Source organism: Podarcis muralis, chromosome 2 (assembly GCF_964188315.1).
Source record: "Podarcis muralis chromosome 2, rPodMur119.hap1.1, whole genome shotgun sequence".
In the NCBI taxonomy this organism is placed as follows: Eukaryota; Metazoa; Chordata; class Lepidosauria; order Squamata; family Lacertidae; genus Podarcis; species Podarcis muralis.
In genome coordinates this window covers 8687056-8708800 of record NC_135656.1, presented here as the reverse complement: position 1 = coordinate 8708800, position 21745 = coordinate 8687056, and the positions used below count along the sequence as shown (strand labels likewise).

The following is a 21745-nucleotide window of genomic DNA, read 5'->3' as shown; positions in this document are numbered from 1 at the left end:
GTTTCCCCCCCCCTTTTAGAGCAAAACAGGTATACATGTATTTGTCACACATACATGTTCCCATCCCACAATGCTAACATGATAGATGCATAGAAAAGTCATCATGTGTGAAAAGGCCTTTAGATTGCAAGTCCTCTAGGAGAGGGATTAGTCCTATACAAAGCCGGATTTGTGGCTGGCATTGTGTACAGCAGCATTAATAAAAAATATTACTATTTATAAAGTGCACTGGAAATCTAGGAACTGTATAACAAATCCAACTGGTGCCCATCTAAACCAAATCTCCAGCTCTCCTCTTGTCCAGCAGCACACTTTACCGTAATTATGCCTATGAACATATAGCTTTGATAGTTGTGCTCGATACTATTTCAGACTTAAAGGCAACCTCTAAAGTGCAATATAGAATACTACAGGGACAGTCATGGATGTATGTTGTCATTGAGTTGGAAGGGACCAGGAGGGCCATCTAGTCCAACCCCCTGAAATGCAGGAATATTTTGCCCAATGTGGGGCTCAAACTACAACCCTGAGATTAAGAGTCTTAATCTCAACCAACTGAGTTATCCCAGTTTTGCAATGGAATTACTTTCTTTATTCAAAACATTTTATCATTCACATGTATCATCTACAGCTTTATGTTTAGACTATGCACATCGCTCCAAACTTCCTGCAAAAAAGCCATCATTACAAGTTTTAAATTAAATTATTGGGCACAGATCAGTTTTAACAATGCATAAATTCTGAAATTGTCATAATAAATCTGATTTGCCTATTCTAATATACAAGATTCCCATTAGTAAGTTCTATTGAATTATGTGTGTGAGAAACACTTTTTAGAAGCATTAAAACAGTGCTTTTATCTACATCCAAAAGCCTTGCCCTCTAATGGACAATATTTAGGGAAAGGGGGGGAATCCTCACTGAAGCCAGCAGAACACTCACAGCTGAAGACACGTGTAATTCTGTATACTGTACTGTTGGCTCAGAACCTGCAAAATTCAGCCACTCTCCCAAAACACATGCATAGGATTTCTGACCTACTTATAAAGGCAAGTGCTTCACATCTGTTGGGAATTTCTTAGAAGAGCGTCAGCTCACTTTCAGCATTCCCCCTCATACTGGGCTCACATAAGCTGGATCTGGCATGACATGCAAGTAACATTTTCTTGCTTCGAAAAGCCTTAAAAATTACTTCAAATTGGTAGTGAAGAGCTGACTTCTTAATTTAACTACACAAAAGGTTTACTTTCCCCTAGAAAATCAACTCAGAAAAGACCATAACAAGCTAACTAAAGTGCTAAAAACTTTGTGCTATATCACAGCTCTCAGGATACTGTAGATCTTTGCTGACGAGATTTATCATCCTACAGTTCATTTTACTGAAACAAGTTGTCCTGCCTGATCAAAAGCAGCAGAGGTTTTTTCCCTTTTTTAAAAAAGAGAAGTGTTTATACCTATTATATCAAAGATTTTCAAAAAGACAAGTTAATTAACATCCATTTGGAGAGAAAGGGTAAAATTAATTGCTAGAGCTATTAAATTACAAATGATTAGTGATGCTTTACTTTTAAAAATGTCTTATAAGGATTACTGCTTTTTGCCAGAGACCAAAAACCTGAGCACACTAACAAGAAAAGTCAGCAGAGTTTTTGCTAAACGTTAAAGCCTTTAGAAAGGCAGGAAACTAATCTAACTATTAAATCAGCAAGGCAAAAATGATACAGAATATTTACCTGTAGAACTTGTTTGCTCACAGCACCTAGGCTAGAAGAGATCCTAGCTCCCAGGGTCTGTGCCTTCAGCGAGTGACTGGTTGATCCAACTAGTGAACTGACAATTTAGACCCTGCAGTCACATGACTCACAGGCACAGCCAGAATGCACCAGCTTCCAATTGCAAGCTCCTTTTCTAGCAGTACCGATAACTCTGAGGAAGTTAAACTGATTATATTATACTCAATGCCTTCCAAGGAGAAAAGAACCCCAGGAGTTTTATTCCTCCACTCAGTAAGAAGAGGGCTGCCACTCTTCATGAATAAATGCACCCATAGCACCTGCATATTTTGCAGTTTATCAGTGGTAAGTTGACCAGAATTCTGAAAAAGTTCTGAAAAAGTATATTATACTCACATACGTAACTTCCAAACATAGTAAGGAAGTCCTTTCAGCCCTAATGCATGAAAAGCATGTGACTTCATTCACCATAACGAGTTTCTATATGCTTTTGCCAACCCACCCTTCAAAAAATGTGCAGATCCCAACTGTGTTTACTCAGAATTAAATCCCACAGAGTTCAGTGGGGTTTACTTTCAGGTAAGTGTGCACTGGATTGCAGCTCTCACAAGACAATGGCTAGAACCCACCAACCCTCCTGTGTGCCTGATCCAGTATAGATGTACCCCAGGCCCTCTACAAACACCTATTTAGCTTCGTATCAGCTGTCAACATTTTGCAAAAGAAAGCATTTAACAAATCCTTACAAAATGCATTAGTCACTCACTGAAAATTGCACGCCATGCTAAAACCAGTTTGAACAAGTTCATTTTGCAATATAATTTGTTTTCCTTTTTATGCTTAATCACTTGCCAACATGAGAAGTTAGTTAGTTTACTTATTCATCTCCTCGTCTTTAGCTTCAGTAATGCAAATAGTATCAAGCTAAGAGACTTAATGTAGGGACGCGGGTGGCGCTGTGGGTAAAACCTCAGCGCCTAGGACTTGCCGATCGCATGGTCGGCAGTTCGAATCCCCGCGGCGGGGTGCGCTCCCGTCGTTCGGTCCCAGCGCCTGCCAACCTAGCAGTTCGAAAGCACCCCCGGGTGCAAGTAGATAAATAGGGACCGCTTACCAGCGGGAAGGTAAACGGCGTTCTGTGTGCTGCGCTGGCTCGCCAGATGCAGCTTGTCACGCTGGCCACGTGACCTGGAAGTGTCTGCAGACAGCGCTGGCTCCCGGCCTATAGAGTGAGATGAGCGCACAACCCTAGAGTCTGTCAAGACTGGCCCGTACGGGCAGGGGTACCTTTACCTTTAAGAGACTTAATGGGCTACATCTTTACTACTAAAACTGTTACTAATCATCTCCAAAGTTCCCAAGCTGTGAACGGGCATTACAGTGCTAGAGATTCCTGTTCAAATCCTGAGAGACTCAAAAGCATAAAAGTAACAACAACCACCACCAGGCTCCAATAGATTGTCAAGTGTATATCCACATACTCTTTCGGCTCATGTGGCCATGATCATACACGGCTGATTACTTCTGATCAATAGCCTTACAGGATATGGCCTTAGTTGTGGAACACTGGAGTTTCCCCTTTACGTGAGTTTTAAATGTTTTTTTCCTTCCTTCCTCTGGGGTCTGAATGACTGCCATATCCAATCAAGAAAGACTTACTTTCCCCAAGGTCAGATAGGTTAGGGACCTTGAAGGGATTTTGCTTTTCTTTTTGCTTTCCCCTGTAGCATGTGGTTTGGCTCATTGCACAAGTCAGCTTAAGCTATTTGGCTTTGCATGTATTTTCTTGGCGCTATGCTTGTTCGCTATATGCAACACACTGGGGTCTAAACTGCTCAATTATCCTATCTGCTACTGCAAAGGTTTATTGGAAAGTGTGGTGGTGGAGTTTAAAATGAACACAGTTCCTCCCCTCCTTGTTATTTGTTGTTTTAACCAAAAGTGGCTGCTGGAGGCTGCAATCTTGAGCAGAGTACCAGCAAGTATGAGGGTGTACTTACCGTATTTTTTGCTCTATAAGACTCACTTTTTCCCTCCTAAAAAGTAAGGGGAAATGTGTGTGCGTCTTATGGAGCGAATGCAGGCTGCGCAGCTATCCCAGAAGCCAGAACAGCAAGAGGGATTGCTGATTTCACTGCGCAGCAATCCCTCTTGCTGTTCTGGCTTCTGAGATTCAGAATATTTTTTTTCTTGTTTTCCTCCTCCAAAAACTAGGTGCGTCTTGTGGTCTGGTGCGTCTTATAGAGCGAAAAATACGGTAACTAAGTTAACTCTTTCTGCTTTGGCTGCATTCTCCACTCTTTCCCCTTCAGCTGTTTTCCATTACAGTGGTACCTCGCAAGATGAATGCCTCACAAGACAAAAAACTCGCTAGACGAAAGGGTTTTTCGTTTTTTGAGCTGCTTCGCAAGACAATTTTCCCTATGGGTTTGCTTCGCAAGACGGAAACGTCTTGCAAGTTTGTTTCCTTTTTCTTAACACCGTTAATACAGTTGTGACTTGACTTCGAGGAGCAACTCATAGAACGCGGTGTGGTAGCCTTTTTTGAGGTTTTTAAAGACTTTGGTGATTTTTGAAGCTTTTCCAAAACTTTCCCGACACCGTGCTTCACAAGACGAAAAAAATCGCAAGACGACAAAACTCACGGAACGAATTAATTTCGTCTTGCGAGGCACCACTGTACTGCTATTAGTAATTATTTTTAACTTACACACAACTATATGTAACATGTAGTTTGGGCCTTAGCCTCATATTTCTTCAAACATACTTTCATCTCAATGTAGACTGCACATAAGATATGATAGTGGTGCACAGAAATCTGAAAGAATGCCCAGAAGATCTTAAGGGGTCGTATATTTGGCTTTTCATGCAAATAGACTATTGATAATCACACAAGGAACAACACAGTCCATAATGCATGGAGTGATAGCCACTAACGCAGATATCTTTAAAAGAGCAAAATTCATGGAAGAAGGCTACTAATGAAGCCTGATGCCTGCATGGATTTGCAGGCAGCATGCTACTGGATATCAGCAGCTAAGGGGCAACCATGCAAGTCCAGGAGGACTCTTACATGCCCTGAACCATGGCCTCAACCCTAAAGCTGCCAAATCCTTATTGGTTTAAGCAAGTAAAAACAAATAGACACACCACCTGCTGGCCATCTCATCTCATAGCAAGGATCCCCCACCCTCTCCCCACCTGAAGGGTACTGTGATGTGAACCCTGTTCATTTTTAATTCCGGGGGGGGGGGGGGGGGCAGAGGATGATGAACGGGCTATTTGAAGAGAAATTGATTTTGCAGCAGAATCTGGGTGGGAATTTGACAAACTTGCCTTGCGTGAAACACAAATCCCCCCAAAAATACACATGCAAGTTTATGACTTCTGTGCACTGTGTCTTTTGTAAAGCAGCTTGCAATGCCAGCACAATTTTTTTATTCAGGTTTGCATGGGATCGCTCTGCCAGCTTCTATTAGCATGCTTTTTCACTTTCCTCTTTGAAAAGTAATGTTAAAGTTTGTTTACGTAATAATATTTTTTTCTGTATTATCAGCTATAAAACCTGTACCTAAAAGGGGTGGGTGACATTCAAACCCAAAAGCCATTATTTGCAACCTGTGTGCCCCTTCATTGCCTCTTCTGATAACACAATCTGGAGAAAATTTGCCTGCCCCTTTAAAAGCAAATGAAATCTATTACAGTGGTACCTCGGGTTGCATACGCTTCAGGTTATATACGCTTCAGGTTAGACTCAGCTAACCCAGAAATATTACCTAGGGTTAAGAACTTTGCTTCAGGATGAGAACCGAAATCGTGCAGCGGCGGTGCAGCGGCAGCAGGAGGCCCCATTAGCTAAAGTGGTGCTTCAGGTTAAGAACAGTTTCAGGTTAAGAACGGACCTCTGGAACGAATTAAGTTCTTAACCCGAGGTACCACTGTACCCATGTGTAACTTTGGGGAAGGAAAGATTGCAGGTACTAAAGTAAGCTTTTGCAGTCGTGGGAAAGACAAGTGAAAAGTTTGCTAGTATTTGTTAGCATCCAAGGACTCATTGACAAACAATCCAAACACTGAGAATTACTGTTATATAACTAGAAACTCCCAAGACTGAGACATAAGCATGGGGCAGGGGATGGGGGGTCCCAAAGAGACACATGAAGTCCTTTGTCCAAGGCTATGTTACACATAGCAAAAAAGTGATTTGGGTTCAAGGCCTATTCAGCGATTGTATTCTACTACTACCAGTGAAATGAGTGCAACATTGTGAACTTTTTTTTTAATTAAAGGAAGACAGATTATATACTATAAAAATAAATCTTATCCCATGTGAGCAATTGAAAAATTACAGCATAATTACAGTCCAAACTACAAGTATGCTATTTTTAGTTCTTAACAGATAAAAAAGGTTTGTGCATTTATAGTCCCAGGATGAATGAGTGCCAGGAATGGAGCAATACTAGCCAGTATGCAGATAGATAAGGTGCAGAAACATACCAATAAAATGTTTAGAATGTGAAGATTCTGCACATGGAATAAATTGAGGGTGCTGATGTTTTTGTGACAGCCAACAGACCTACACAATTATTAATAGGACAACTAAGACAGTGGTGCAAACTGCCCAGTGAAATTTGTAATTATGAGTTCTATAAGGAAGATGGTGTTCAAACTGTTCTGAATGGAACTGTAACCTCCAAACCAAAAGCATCAGCTCCTCAGTTTGAAGTTACTCCTTAATCTAGATTTGCTGCCAGAAACACAAATGGCATCAATGGCACAAAGCACCTTTTCACCAGTTCAGCCTGATATGCCAGCTGTCATCCCTCCTCCACAGAGATGGCTGGCCACAGTTGTTCATATTCACCAATAATTAACAGAACAGACGGCTGCAATGCATTGTATGTATGCCTACCCTTGAAGGCTGCCCAAAAGCTTAAGTTACCATATTTTTCCATCTATAAGACACCCCCATGTATAAGACACCCCCTATTTTTGGAGACTCAGATTTAAGAAAATGAGGGAAGATGTATCCGTGTATAAGACACCCCCTAATTTTTGACATTATTTTTTAGGGGGGAAACCTAGTTTTACACACGGAAAAATACGGTAGTTCAGAATGCACCCAATAGACTTTAATCATTGGGAAGTTATATAACCAAAATAAAGCTTCACTGGCATCCAACCCATTTCTGAGCACCCTTCAAAGTGTTTGTGCCAGCCTTTAAAGCCCTACACAGTTTGGGATCCAAGTACTGTAAAGGGACTGTTTTCACCCACATCAACCTATCTGAGGCCCTCTCCCAGAAACCCCTATCAGACGAGATGAGGTGGGAATTAAGCCAAGAGAGGGCTTTTTGGGGGCTGTGGTATCACAGTTGTGGATTTTCCCTCCAGGGAGGCTTGCCTGGTTTCTAGGCACAAGAGACTTGTATGTCACAGCCTCAACTGATGTCACATTGATAAAAGCAATGGGTTTGAAAATAGGAATCCCAAATTCAATTCTCACTCAGTAATGAATCCTATATGTCTCCACTTAACCTGAAAACAACCAAATAATCCCATATCCTTGAGAGTTCCTTGAAAGAAGGGTGGAATAAAATTGTGACAGAAAACTTATAAATCCTTGGGCCTTACAGCTGACTGCTAAGGGGCAATGGGAAGTGCTTTATTTTAATTCCCAGATCCATGAGTTGCTTATGTAAAATTGAAAAATAAATACTGAACACAAACCATGAGAGCTAACTAGTAAACCGTCTCAAAGGGATATAAGACAGAGAGCATTTGATGCTTATAAATTGTCCTTATGTGAGCTGCCTCAGAGACAATCAGTGGAAAGGCACATAGACGAATAAAACACAAACATGTTATTCAAAAAAATACAACCTATCCGTTTATATGACATTCATTTTCTTATACCAGTTTGAAGCCAAAGAACACATGCCCTAAATATCACTTTGATCCATCAATACCAAAAAGGCTACAGCCAAATCACACAAGCATTCCTTCGTATTCCTCTGCCTAGATTAAGGAACATTACATGGATGCAGTTTACACAATTCTTTTACAGAATTGCATGAAAAAGCCCAAAGCAGAACAAAAAAATTGAGGCTGCCATGTTAAAGAAAGAAGACATTGGGGGGCGGGGGATCTAGAAGTGTTTTAGAAACTACAACAATACTGTATAAGTCTACTGGAATAATAAAAAAGAACATAAACAACAAGCTTCTTACCTATGTCCATTTGAATTTTTTTGGAGAAGAGATGCAGTGAGCCTCTTGGCAGCTTCCAATCTGAGCTAGTGTTGTTATTCAAGGTGGGCAAGCTCTAGAACAAAGAAATAAAGATTAGGCATTTATTTCATTAGGGTTTTTGTATTACACTTACCATTAGAGGCTTATGACGGGTACTAGGTATTCGTTCATCTAAATAGTGCATTCTCTCATTTCTGTGGGATATCACTGGAGCACAATAACCCTGATCAAAAGATCCTCATGTGCAGCGACAGATTAAGGTGTGCATGCACCAGAACAATGATAGCATCTGACAACATTGACAGTGTTGGCTGGGGAAGAAGGGCACTGGCACCAGTCACACTTAACCTAGGGATGAAGACAGGGGAGACAAGGGGGAGCTGCTCTAAACTTCACAAGGCCGAGGGCTTCCAACACATTAGCTCAAAATTGTGGAAGGTTAGTGGGCTGCGCCCATCAGCCCTTTTACCTTCAGGGCACTCGCTTAAAAGCAAGGTATCCGTCCATGCTTTCATCTTCAGTGCAATGGCTTACATAGTCACAAAGGAATCCTGATAGCCACTGTATACAGAGTCGCAACCCAACAACGGGCACTAAACACCCAGCCTCAGGTGATGGATATAGCAACCTAGCAAAAGAGAATGAAGCCAAGGATAAAGACTGCACTCCTGGATGTTCATCACCCTCACTGGATTAGAGCAATGGTCCCCACATCTCCTATCTTATGGGACTTCTAAGCCAGGTTTGGAGAACCTGTGGTGCTCCAGATGTTACTGGAATACAACTCCCAACATCCTGGACCATAGGCTATGCTGGTTGGAGCCAATGCTGGCTGAGGCCAATATTACTGCTAGTGTCCAACAACAACATTTGGAAGGCCACAGGTTTCCCACCCCTCTCCTAAGCTAACAAGGAGCTTGAGAATTCCCTACGACAGCTTGACAACTGCTATCAAGCAGGTAACACCAAAGCTGCACTAAAATTCAAAGAAAAGCGGAGTGCAAATTGGCTTTAAAAACAGAGGCAACATCACAGTAAATTCAGACAAATACTAATGAAAGCCTATCTAAGAGCAAGGAATGACAGCAGTGGTTTCTTTTGTTGTTGTTTTAGTTCTAGATTCAGAACTTGTTCAAAGAAGGTCAAGGAATCTACACTGCATGGTGAGTTTAAGCATTGGTTAAATTTGAATGTTTTGTAGATAGGAACGTAAGAAACTGCTTATACCAGGTCAGAGGGGTTTTCGACTATTCTGATGGGCACCAGGCTCTCCGGGACCTCAGGCATGGAGTCTTTCCCAGCACCTGCTACCTGATGTATTTTAAACTGGAATTTATGGGGGTTGAACCTGGAACCATCTGGGACCATCTGCATGCAAAGCATTTGCATCTAGCCCCTCTCCTACCTGTGCTCATTCGTGATATCAACAAGTTTCAGTGTTTGCTGAAACAGGCAGTATGCTACTGGTTTGAACAACACTACAAATAAACAACTGGAGTTATGAACTCTTATAATCATGTATTAAGTCAATGGGTTTACAGTCTCTCAAAAAGTGTTAAATTTGAGTTCATATGCAAGTCAAAGAAAACAAGTATGGAAAGCTCAAAAACACGAGCTCTTCCTTGTGTGAAGCCCTCCAATTTCTTTGGATAGTTCCCTCCTTTGATCTTATCCCCGAGAGACAGCCACTTTAGTCAAACATCACACATCTAAAAACTCAGCCAACACAACACCTATGGTATTATTCATTTCAGCTACTTTTTCTATCACTTACTATCCTATGTGGTTATAAAACCAGGACACCTAAAACCACAATCAGAGAAAGTGGAACTTCTCAAAACACATTACTTGATGGATTAAATCTTAAATTATCTTTATGAGACAAGACCATAAGTTCAGAACCAAGGATGACCAGCTTTTGTATTATCGGGGACCACTGTATTCTCCAGACAGCAATCCAGGCAAACGGATCACCTCACCCAGTTGACAGATGCCATAAAAATGATGCTGCCTTCTTGCAACAGGGCAAGAGTGGGGTTATATTTTTGGCTGAGCATACCAGATTTTCTCTTCCCTTACCCTACAGGTCAACTTAGACAGATGGGCACAGTCATCCACCTGCTAATCATCTGGTGTCATCATGACATCAGGTGACTGATAGGTGAGCAGTCCTGTCCATATCTTAGTTGACTTGCAGGGAGGGGTCTGCACATTTAATGCGGCTGGCAAAGAAACACCAGGCAACATGAAATCTCCCTTCCCCACCCATCAGATAACATCAGCCAGTTGAAGTTTGGGGAAATGGCCTCACAGGCCAAATTGGACCACCTGGTGAACCAACACTGACCCATGGGCTGGTGGTTCCCCACCCCTGCAGTTTGGTCCTTTCTCATTATAGAGAACATGCACAACACAGAAATATATAAATCTGCATACAAAACAGAGATAGATCAGTAACGTGGTGTGTGTGTATGTCTATTTCTCACTTCTTGAAAACTTTTCCTGTTTTTTGCTACTGAAATGGGGGACTAACCTTTTACCATATTTTTATTTAGCTCTGGAAGCCTTCCAGATATCAACCACTGTATAAGCAGAAAACTTTCTGTACATGGAAATCATTGATGGATTTATTTATTTTTAACAAGGAACAGCACCGTTGCTGTTTCTCAGGTCAAATAATTTATGATTTTTTTTCCTGACCATAACTAATACTCCAGGGTTAGCAAATGTTAACTCTGGTTAAGCTACATTTCCCATAATGATCAATACACACAAATTTCAAGGTCAAAATGAACATGGCACAGCTTGTATTATTCCAAAAGACATGGTTTCCCAACTATCAGGTACGTATTTTCAACTGAGAACCTGGCCAGTATTCTCAAATTGACCCAAAACATCCAGAGATGCTGAATTCCCAAGCCAGGTTTGTCCAGCTTCTATTCTCTGTCACTGTATGTCATAAAGCAACTCCAGGTTAGAATTATGCATCAAAGTAGATTTAAAAAAAAACCTACAATAGTCTTTGCCCTGTCTTATCTGGTTGGACTTTTGTTCTCTCTTTATCGCACCATTTATATTTCAGACAAATAATTCCTCTCTCCATTCTTACAAGGACAGACAGTTCCCAAGCCTGCTGATAATATCCTGCTCATTGACATTTTAATAAGTACACCTGAAATAGGAAAATATTGATAATCAAAATGTTTTCCCCCCAACCCACAATAAAACACAATAGAATGACAATGACTCGAATTCCACAGTATTGAGTTAGCAATACGAGCATATAAACACTGCCTTGCACAGACTCAGACCAATAGTCCACCTATATAATCTACCTTGCTCCACAGTGGCGGCTTTCCAGGGGTTTTAGTCTGTTGGTTGCTTCAAGATTCATAGGCAGAAGCCCTGGCCACCTGACACCCATTTGGCATCTTTGATATGTGAGCAGAGTGAATACAGGGGATGGCAAAAGAGAAAATACTGAACACAATCCTATGCACGTCAACAGAAACAAAGCGATGAATTACACTGATACTGAGAGCCAAGTCCCACAGTTCAAAGAGCCCCAACAGAGCATAGACTGGCAGAGTGCATTGATTAGAAATGGGCTTGGACAATTTGCACAGACCCCCATCACATTTTATGAGCCACAAATGGATACATAAAACTGCAGGAATGGGGAACCTGTGGACTTCCAGGTGCTGTCAGACTCCCAACTCCTATCAGACCCAGTTAGCATGGCTAATGTCAAGAGAGGGGATGGGGATGGTGGGAATTAGAGTCCACAGCATCTGGAGAGGAATAAGATCCCCAATCCTGATGCAGAGAAAGGACAGTGACCCAGGAATACATTAAACTCTCCCGGTATGCCCCACGGAGGAACTTAAGGTCCATAAATAGCAACACCTTAGAGGTCCCGGGCCCTAAGGAAGTTAGATTAGCCTCAACCAGAGCCAGGGCTTTTTCAACACTGGCTCTGGCCTGGTGGAACACTCTGTCTCATGAGACCAGGGCCCTGTAGGATCTGATTTCTTTCCGCAGGGCATGTAAGACAGAGTTGTTCCGCCTGGCCTTTGGCTTGGAGTCAAATTGATTCCCTCCCCCTCTTTCTTTTTTCCTTTCTCCTCCTGTGATGAGGCTGCATTATAATGTTTTAATGTTGTATTTTAATCTTGTTTTTAAGTTGTAATCATTCAACTTGTTGTTATTATTGGTTGTTAGCCGCCCTGAGCCTGGCCTTGGCTGGGGAGGGCGGGGTATAAATAAAATTTATTATTATTATTATTATAAACAGACTTATGCAGCGGACTGTCCGTGGATGCCAGGTGGATGCAGAGGACCTTCTGCTGCTCCAGGACCTTCAGAAGCTGCAGGTGCTTACTGGAATGGAAGCTGCAGGTGCTTCCCCTGTTTTATAGCCAGGGGAAAATTGAAAATTTCAACATGGATGAAGATCATATTGCTCTAGTCTACCTTACAGGATGGCCACAGGGAGAGGGGTCCCTCTCTGAAGTGGACTTCCAGCAAGTCATGATAATAGCTGCCATCCTTTCCATAAATTTCTCTGGTTAAGCAGCTGGAGCCTCCAGCTCCTGATCTCCACCCTATTAAAACACAAGGACCACCCTCAAATGAGAAATAATGCTCGAATTCTTTCCATTAAAGTTCTGTAACTTTAACTGGCAGATAGCAATAATTCCATCAGTTTGCAGAAAACTGGGGGTAGGACGGGGGGACGCAGCTAAAATGTAGAAGCAGGTTTGGTGTGTGTGTGTTTTATTTTTCTTTCCAAACCAGAATGCATTATATTTCTTGCTGTCCTTGTTTATTTCACATTCCGAAGAGACAGGCCTAGTAAAAAGTGTCAAGATTCTGAGGTGCCAACATATAATTTTAAGTGCCCGAGCTGTCCTGAAACTTTAGCCCTGAAATTCAAGACCAGAGGCCAAGCTGACATACACGCTGAATTTTAGTGGCAACCCTGTCTGTTCTGTGGGTGGCAAATTTCCAGCAATTTTGAAGACACTCCAAAATAAAGCTGAATGCTAAAACAAGTCTCTTTCAGTAGAAAATGAAGTGGTTTTTTGTTTTTATTTCCCCGAACAAGTTGCTGTTGCAACCGATCCTGTAAAGGAAGATGAGTCACTAGTCGATATATAGCGTGGGAGGAACGCCACAGAACAAAACAAACCCTGGGAACATCTCTATCCAAAAAAACTCATTTCTCTGAAATTTGGGCTTCATTCTATAGGATCTTTGATACAGCCTAGAAAGATGAGAAAGGGAATCCAGAGAGAAGGGAAAGGATGCTTCTTTCCTTACCCATAATAAGCAGAGTACTCTCTGCTCACAAAATCTTCTACAGAAACTCCACCCTCTCATTTCACCAGAGACATACCAAACAAACCACAGAGATGCCTTGCCCTTTATACACACATCCCAGGCAGCAGCATGAAAGGACACATAGTCAACTGCCATCTATCTCCTCTGCCCATTACTTGGCACCTAAGGCTCATACCTACTCCACCCTGCTTTAAAAGAGGAAGGAAAACTCACCATGCCTGCCTGTTACAAGGCCTAAAACCTTTTAAAATCCTGTAGGGTATCTTGAGCTACAGGAATTGTGTGTATTTCAGAGCTGGTGCATCATAGACTAGGTTACGAATCAGAAAATCCCTATTTTGAATCTTTTTTCACCATGAACTCACTAGGGTGGAGTAGCCAGCATGGCGCCCTTCAGGCATGTGTTGGTAGACTACAGCTCCCATAATTCTTGACCACTGGCAACACTGGCTGAGACTGATGGGGAGGGGAGTCCAACATCTGGAGGGCACGATGCTGGCTACCCTTACAAAGGGTTTAGGCAAGTTCTTCTCTCAGCCTCAGGCCCCCACCCCGCCTGTGTTATGCAATAATACCTCACAGGTTTTTTTGTAAAATTACAAGAAGTTCACTAAGCACCTTGAACACCCTAAAATGCTATATAAACACTATTATTCTTTCAGATATGACTTTATGACAGCACCCAACTCCCAACTGGAGAAATCTGATAATACTTATTATTATACTCTTCTCACTATGCTCCACATACAGCAATCTCTGAGCCTTACAACACTGTAAGGATATTAGGTTATCTCCATAATATTTACAGATGGGGACTAAGTCCAAGGCAAAAATGCCTTGAAACAGGAATGGGTGTGGGCTTTCTGCTGCAATGCCAGCTCTGCACCTTCCACCCCTGTAAAAACACATATAAAAGCTTCTGGATCCAACACTGTTCCCCACCCTCTGCCCCATGCTTCAGAAAAACTCTGCTTTGTTTTCAAATACCTTCTATGTTTATCTGTTTTAATTTTTGTTCAGCATTTTATGTTTTTTACCTAAAAAAGGCTTTTTAAACAGCTTCATCGCAATTGACACAACGGCCCTCAAATCCCTGCTCCGAGATGGGAGGGGGGAAATGTGACTTTGCGAATAACACCAGAGCTGGCCAATTGATGCTGTGCAAATCTAGCTTCTGCTAGAGGCAGAACAGGTTTCTCTTGACCCAGGGAAGAAGGCTGTATGTGTGCTTATTGTGGTCTGCTTGCTTCCACAGTGCACTTACTGTCAACGTTATACAAGTCTCCATACACATTGAGAAACAGCAGCAGGACTAAGATGACATTAGTACTACAGACGTCTAGCTAAGAGCTCATGTTCTTAACCAATGAAGCAAACCAACATTCATAAAGCATATGAATGTATGAAACCTGTCAAAATATTTTCTGGGTATAATTATCAGAACACTGGCGTACAGTAAGGGAGAACTGCCCAGCCTAGAAGCAATATGACCAGAACCAGGCATAAAGCATGGCATGTGCCTTGCTTCTACAAGCAATAGCCTCCCCACCTTTATTTTTAAACATAGGAATTACAAAGAGGGAAGAGTTAAGAACATAAGAAGGGACTGCTGGATCAAGCCAGTGGTCCATCTAGTGCAACCTCCAGTTTCCACAGTGGCCAACTAGAAGTCTGCGAGAAGCTCCCAAGCTGGACCCAGGCACAACTGGACTCTCCCCTGTTGAGAGCAGCATGTAATGTGTCTTGGGAAAGGCTGCTATTGGGAAATGTTAGACCTGCTGTGCATGTGCAAGTCTTTGCATGTAATAATAATAATAATAATTTATTTATTTATACCCCGCCCATCTGGCTGAGTTTCCCCAGCCACTCTGGGCGGCTTCCAATCAAGTGTTAAAAACAATACAGCATTAAATATTAAAAACTTCACTAAACAGGGCTGCCTTCAGATGTCTTTTAAAGAGAAGGTAGCTGCTTATTTCCTTCACATCTGAAGGGAGGGCGTTCCACAGGGCGGGCGCCACTACCAAGAAGACCCTCTGTCTGGTTCCCTGTAACCTCACTTCTCGCAATGAGGGAACTGCCACAAGGCCCTCGGTGCTGGATCTCAGTGTCCGGGCTGAACGGTGGGGGTGGAAACACTCTTTCAGGTATACAGGACCGAGGCCGTTTAGGGCTTTAAAGGTCAGCACCAACACTTTAAATTGTGCTCGGAAACGTACTGGGAGCCAATGCAGATCTCTCAGGACCGGTGTTATGTGGTCCCAGCGGCCACTCCCAGTCACCAGTCTAGCTGCCGCATTCTGGATTAATTGCAGTTTCCAGGTCACCTTCAAAGGTAGCCCCAAGTAGAGCGCATTGCAGTAGTCCAAGCGGGAGATAACCAGAGCATGGACCACTCTGGCAAGACAGTCCGCAGGCAGGTAGGGTCTCAGCCTGTGTACCAGGTGGAGCTGGTAGACAGCCGCCCTGGACACAGAATTAACCTGCGCCTCCATGGACAGCTGTGAGTCCAAAATGACTCCCAGGCTGCGCACCTGGTCCTTCAGGGGCACAGTTACCCCATTCAGGACCAGGGAGTCCTCCACACCCGCCCGTCTCCTGTCCCCCCAAAACAGTACTTCTGTCTTGTCAGGATTCAACCTCAATCTGTTAGCCGCCATCCATCCTCCAACCGCCTCCAGACACTCACACAGGACCTTCACCGCCTTCACTGGTTCCGATTTGAAAGAGAGGTAGAGCTGGGTATCATCCGCATACTGATGAACACCCAGCCCAAACCCCCTGATGATCTCTCCCAGCGGCTGCATGTAGATGTTGAAAAGCATGGGTGAGAAAGTCTGCTAGACTGTGGCCAATGCATTAATAATAGTTGGTTTTCTACCTAAGTATAGAAATTACATAAAATTTAAAAGCTGGGATTAATTTTCATTTTACTGAAGTACCCACTACTTCTAATGTATGTAAAATAATTACGGTAGTTATTCATCTTCCTGAAAACTCTATGAGGAATGTTTAAGCAGAAGCAATGAAACCTTCCAAGGCCACCAAACAAGTTAATAGTGGAGCAAAGAGGCAGCTCTCACTAGGCTAAGCTAGTTTTCAGAACTTTTATTATTTAGACAACCCACAGAATGAGAAGTACAGCAAGCACATGATGAAAATATGTTTTGTACAAATATATAAATCAAGTACTCCACAGGAAAATGAAATAAAGCAAAAGAATTAAAAGAGTGGGCCTACTCTTTCGCATCCACTGTTCCCTTTAAAGAGGCTCAAACCAAAAATTTGACTTGAGGGGAAAGTACTTGGCTGTAGCAATCATGGGAGAGAATGGGCAAATAGTAAACTGCTACACAACCTCCTGCCTCCCCTATGTCAACAGTTTCTGCAGTTCCATTACCTGGCAAACAGGTGTTTGGGAAACACAGGGCTGGACAAAAAATGGAGTGCAGAAGTCCAGATTCCTTTATCAAGATGCTGCAAGAGGCTCTATTTATATACAGTGGTACCTCGGAAGTCGAACGGAATCCGTTTGACTTCCAAAATGTTTGGAAACCAAGGCGCAGCTTCCGATTGGCTGCAGGAAGCTCCTGCAGCCAATCGGAAGCCACGGAAGTCACATTGGCCATTCGGGTTCCAAAGAACATTCACAAACTGGAACACTCACTTCCAGGTTTGCGGCATTCGGGAGCCAAAACGTTCGACTCGCAAGGCGTTCGGGATCCAAGGTACGACTGTATTTCCTTGAGTGATATGATTCTCCCATGCCACTTCTGCCAGAATGGTACACAAGGCTGCGATCCATCCTAACTACAGTGTAGATATAGTCAAGTCACGGCTCAAACTAGGTAGGAAAATTAAACAGCACAGATCTGAACAAAGCAAGGAGTGATTAGTGAGCAGGAAGAAATCAGGGAATGGACTTTTAGAGTATTAATAAGGCATTGTTCTCTTACTGCATTCTTTTGCAGTGGCAAGCGACCTAACTCCAAGACTTAACTAGACTTGCTAAGGCTCAACCATGAAGATGAAACCATGATAAAGAAGACAGTGACATTGGCATATACTTGATTTGGGGACTGAAAATCCTAGCTTGAGCTGCGAAGTTCACTGGGTGACCTCAGGCTGGTCGCTTTTTCTCAGCTGAACCTAGCTCTGCAAATAAAGAGGGCACCCCCATCCAGGAATGAGATGAGCTCCATGAAGGGTAGGAAATAAACATGAGGAAATAATAATAAATGTACAGAGGAACAAATGTTCCATACATCTGAGATTTTGAGGAAGAGTGTGTGTGTGTTTAAAAACAACAACTTCATTTTCAAAATTAAGCACTGCCTAAATCCCCAAATCAGATTTGTTTGTATGGAACTGCTAACATGGGGTCAATGGGTTCAGACACTAACCTGAACAGCATGTGCTACGCAGACATTTAGAGTTCTCTACTGTCAGTGATGCTGGCACAGAGCCAGGGTAGGTAGGATTAGAGATTTGATGCTGTTGTAGCACTTAGGCTAGACTGTACACAAAATGGTATCTCAAGTAGCCATCTCTAAACTTCTGTTTAGTTCATGTACAAATATTTATTCAGCAAACCGGGTCTCAAACAACTGTTTTTAAAAGGTGGGGAAAGCCAAGCCAGGGTAACCATAAAGGTAAAGGTAAAGGTACCCCTGCCCGTACGGGCCAGTCTTGACAGATTCTAGGGTTGTGCGCCCATCTCACTCAAGAGGCCGGGGGCCAGCGCTGTCTGGAGACACTTCCGGGTCACGTGGAACCATAGACTCATAGAATCATGGAATTGTAGAGTTGGAAGGGACCAGGAGGGTTATCTAGTCCAACTCCCTGCAATGCAGGAATTCTTTGCCCATGTGTACTTATTATACAAGTCATCTCTAGTTTAATTCAATTCTGTCCTCCAAGTAATCACACTTCTATGGAGGAAAGCTCTAAAAAGTCTTGTTTACACGTTACAGCACCAGAGTGTTCAGGAAGACATGATCATCACAAGTGATCACAGACAGATCCTTGGCCTGTGTTCACTGTCTGATATGTCAGATAAATACCTCCCCCATTGCATTACTCTGGGTCTCATAAATAAGGCCTCAGTGGTCTTTAAAAGAGAGAGAATTGTCACTGTAGAACAGAGACAGTAGGTAATAAATTAGGACAATGCCACATTCAAGGAAGAACTGGAAGACTTTGCAACATTTAGTAAAATGGAAGTGCAGTCTGGATCCAGAGGATATTTATTCAAGAACCCCATTGTAGGGGACATCTGAAGTTAAATCTAGATCAGTTCTCATAGCTATATAGCAAAGTGACATCAGATGAGTCCTGTGCTCCATCAGTGCCTGCCCCCTCAGCTTAACCTGATAGCGCTAGGCAACAGTGTGCAGCAGCAACTGCATCCAGGGTCGTCCCTAGGAGCTGGTCAGGTTGGCCACCGCCAAGGGGGTGCAAAAATTGCATCACTCTACTCTGGCATGAGTGGCTAGCAGCCCGTCCACCCATCTGCAAGCTCCCTAGGCAACTCCTCTGCACAGCCAGGTGAGGCATGCAGCCTCCGCTGGGTGCCTTGGCAGAGAAATCCAGTCGTTGGCATGGGCCAAAGGTACAACTCCTTCCAAAAACACAAGAGAGTCTAGGTATGCCTCTGGCTGTGCCTAACTGCCATTTTAATGTAGCCCTGGATGCTACATCAGGAGCACTGTGGGAAATCAACATGGCAGCTAGACCCAGTTGACCAACATAGTTCAGAACACCAGACTGGCTTTTTCAATGGGTTGGGCAGAACAGGTGTCAGCAATGGATGCTGGCTTGTCCACACATGAGCTTAGATTCTTTGAAGGAGAAAGGAAACAAGTTGAATAGCAAAGAACACACAGCATTTCATACCCCCTCCCATAACTATGACTGGCCACAGAACAAAGTGATACCACAGGTCAGAGTGGCACTGCCTATCCACCAGGAAGTTCAGAGCCAACTGTGGATACCGTAATTAAATCTATAGTCATAGGCCACATCCACACTATACATTTAAAGCAGTATTACACTGCTTTCGGCAGTCATGGCTTCACCCAAAGAACTGGGAACTGTAGTTTGTTAAGGATGCTGAAAGTTGTGAGGAGAAAACTCTACACAGAAAGCTACAACTCTAAGCAGCTTTAACAAACTACAGTTCTCAGCATGTTTTGGGGATGATGATGATAATAATAATAATAATAACAAAACAATAACAACAACAAATTATTTATACCCTGCCCATCTGGCTGGGTTTCCCCAGGGAAAGTATGCTAAAGTGGTATAAGACTGCTTTAAGGGAATGGTGTGGACGTGATCTAACCATGCTTTATAGCAGCTGATCACAAAACAAGCAGAGGTAAAACACACTTGCAAAACTCTTAACTGACGTATGCACCCACCACATCCTCCTTGCACCTACACACACACACAGTACATCCAGGAATACACGTGCCAAAGCGTCTCAGTTCAGTTTACTGTGTCCCAGGTTCCTGTTCTATTTATTTGGAATTCCGGTATATCCCACAGTACCTAAGTTTAGAACTTTGTATTTTTAGGTGTTTGGCTTATAAGGCGTAGTAGGGATAGACTCCACAAAGCAAGAAAAAGCCATTCAGAAGAACAGGGGAGAGGAGACAACCTCCGTAGCTTCAGAAACACACAGAAGTTGTTGTTGTTTGGGGGGGGGGGGAATAATTATATTTTCCTTCCTTTTTACCTCACATAGTACCCTAGCAGAGCTCGATATTAAGTGTGAACCATTTGGAACAGGTTAGTGTACCTGTTCGGATACTTTATAAATGCAGATGAATGGTGGTTCAGAAAAGTGATTTGTACATAGTTTAAAAGAAAATAATTCATACGGGGAGATATAAAACCCTCACCTCCCCCTCTCCCACCCCGCGTCACCAAACTTTCCCTCCCTCCCCCCCCCCCCCTTAGTCATATTCACTTTTCTTCACACACACAGTCACAGTCCCCAGCTTCCTTCCTTCCTTCCTTCCCTCCTTTCAGCCTCGGGCGCTTTGCCCCCTCACGGTGAGGACTTGCGCGTCGTCTGCCCGCCTGCCACGGCACCCTCACGAGCACCCACCGAAGCCCTCACACGCTCGCTCCGTACCTTCGCTCCCTGTCCCGGCTCTGCCACTCACTCGCGCGCGCCACGCCTCCCGACGCAACCCCATTCCGGCAACCGCCCTATTGACTGGAAACCCCCCCCCCCGGCCCCGCCTCCTCCTCGAAATTCCCCGGACCTCGCCCAATGGGGAAGCGAGGCTCTTCCGCGCGCCCCAATAACTTTCCGAGGCACCGGGTTCTAAACCCGCCCCCGCTGCCTCACTCCCGGGCGAAGCTCACGCGCCCACTTCCCCGCCCTCGCGTATTTAGAGGCAGGGCGCGTGAAGCCCGACTCCTTGTCCTTCCTCCTCGGCTCTCGGTTCACGTCGCTTACGCCTCACACGTCCTGCAGCCGGGGGGAGTCACGTGGCTCTTTGCCCTCAGACTCGCACCCAGGTTGTGTGAGGTGATGGGCGCGTCGTGAGGTAGAGGGGAGGCTGTCGGTCTTTTCCCCTTCTCACGGCGCAAGCCTAATAATATCTATATGTCTGAGTCCCAGCCAGTCCAAATAGCACTTACTCCCAGGGAAATATGACTCGGGCTGTGGCCTGGGTTGGACTGGTCATGTTGTGCGGATGCCCGATTATCGTATTTCAAAGCAGTCTTTAAAACTCTTTAAAACAGTCTTTAAAACTCTTTTGTCGACCACCAGCATTACGCTTTACATTTTTAAGTTCAGAATAGAGTACAGTGGTACCTCGGGTTACATACGTTTCAGGTTACATACACTTCAGGTTACAGACTCGGCTAACCCAGAAATAGTACCTCAGGTTAAGAACTTTGCTTCAGGATGAGAACAGAAATTGTGCTCCAGCGGCATGGCGATGGCAGGAGGCCCCATTAGCTAAAGTGGTGCTTCAGGTTAAGAACAGTTTCAGGTTAAGAACAGACCTCTTTAAAAAAAAAAAAAGATCTTAAAAAAAAAAAAAAAAAAAGAACAGACCTCCGGAACGAATTAAGTACTTAACCCAAGGTACCACTGTACTCTATTCTGAACTTAAAAATGGAAAGCGTAATGCTGGTGGTTTACAAAAGAGTTTTAAAGACTGTCTCAAGGCAAATCTAAAAAAATGTGGTATGTTGTTGTTGTTGTTGTTTAGTCGTTTAGTCGTGTCCGACTCTTCGTGACCCCATGGACCAGAGCACGCCAGGCACCTCTGTCCTCCACTACCTCCCGCAGTTTGGTCAGACTCATGCTGGTAACCTCGAAAACACTATCCAACCATCTCGTCCTCTGTCGCCCCCTTCTCCTTGTGCCCTCCATCTTTCCCAGCATCAGGG

The 21745-nt window shown here is 43.5% G+C and overlaps 1 protein-coding gene across 2 annotated transcripts in view; it reads right to left on the bottom strand.

The window, feature by feature from the left end:
- VDR (vitamin D receptor) overlaps positions 1–20594 on the bottom strand; it is an 87190-nt gene extending 66596 nt beyond the window's left edge. The window contains exons 1-2 of one of the 2 annotated variants that reach the window (XM_028721522.2): positions 20469–20594; positions 7964–8057 (exon numbers count right to left, since the gene is read on the bottom strand). In XM_028721522.2, the coding sequence (XP_028577355.1) occupies positions 7964–7973 (10 nt within the window). In that variant the 5' untranslated portion in view covers positions 7974–8057; positions 20469–20594. Of the gene's footprint in view, positions 1–1733; positions 1878–7963; positions 8058–20468 lie in introns of those variants that run through there. The other variant, XM_028721525.2, reaches the window with a different exon arrangement.
- Between the last annotated feature and the right edge of the window lie 1151 nt (positions 20595–21745).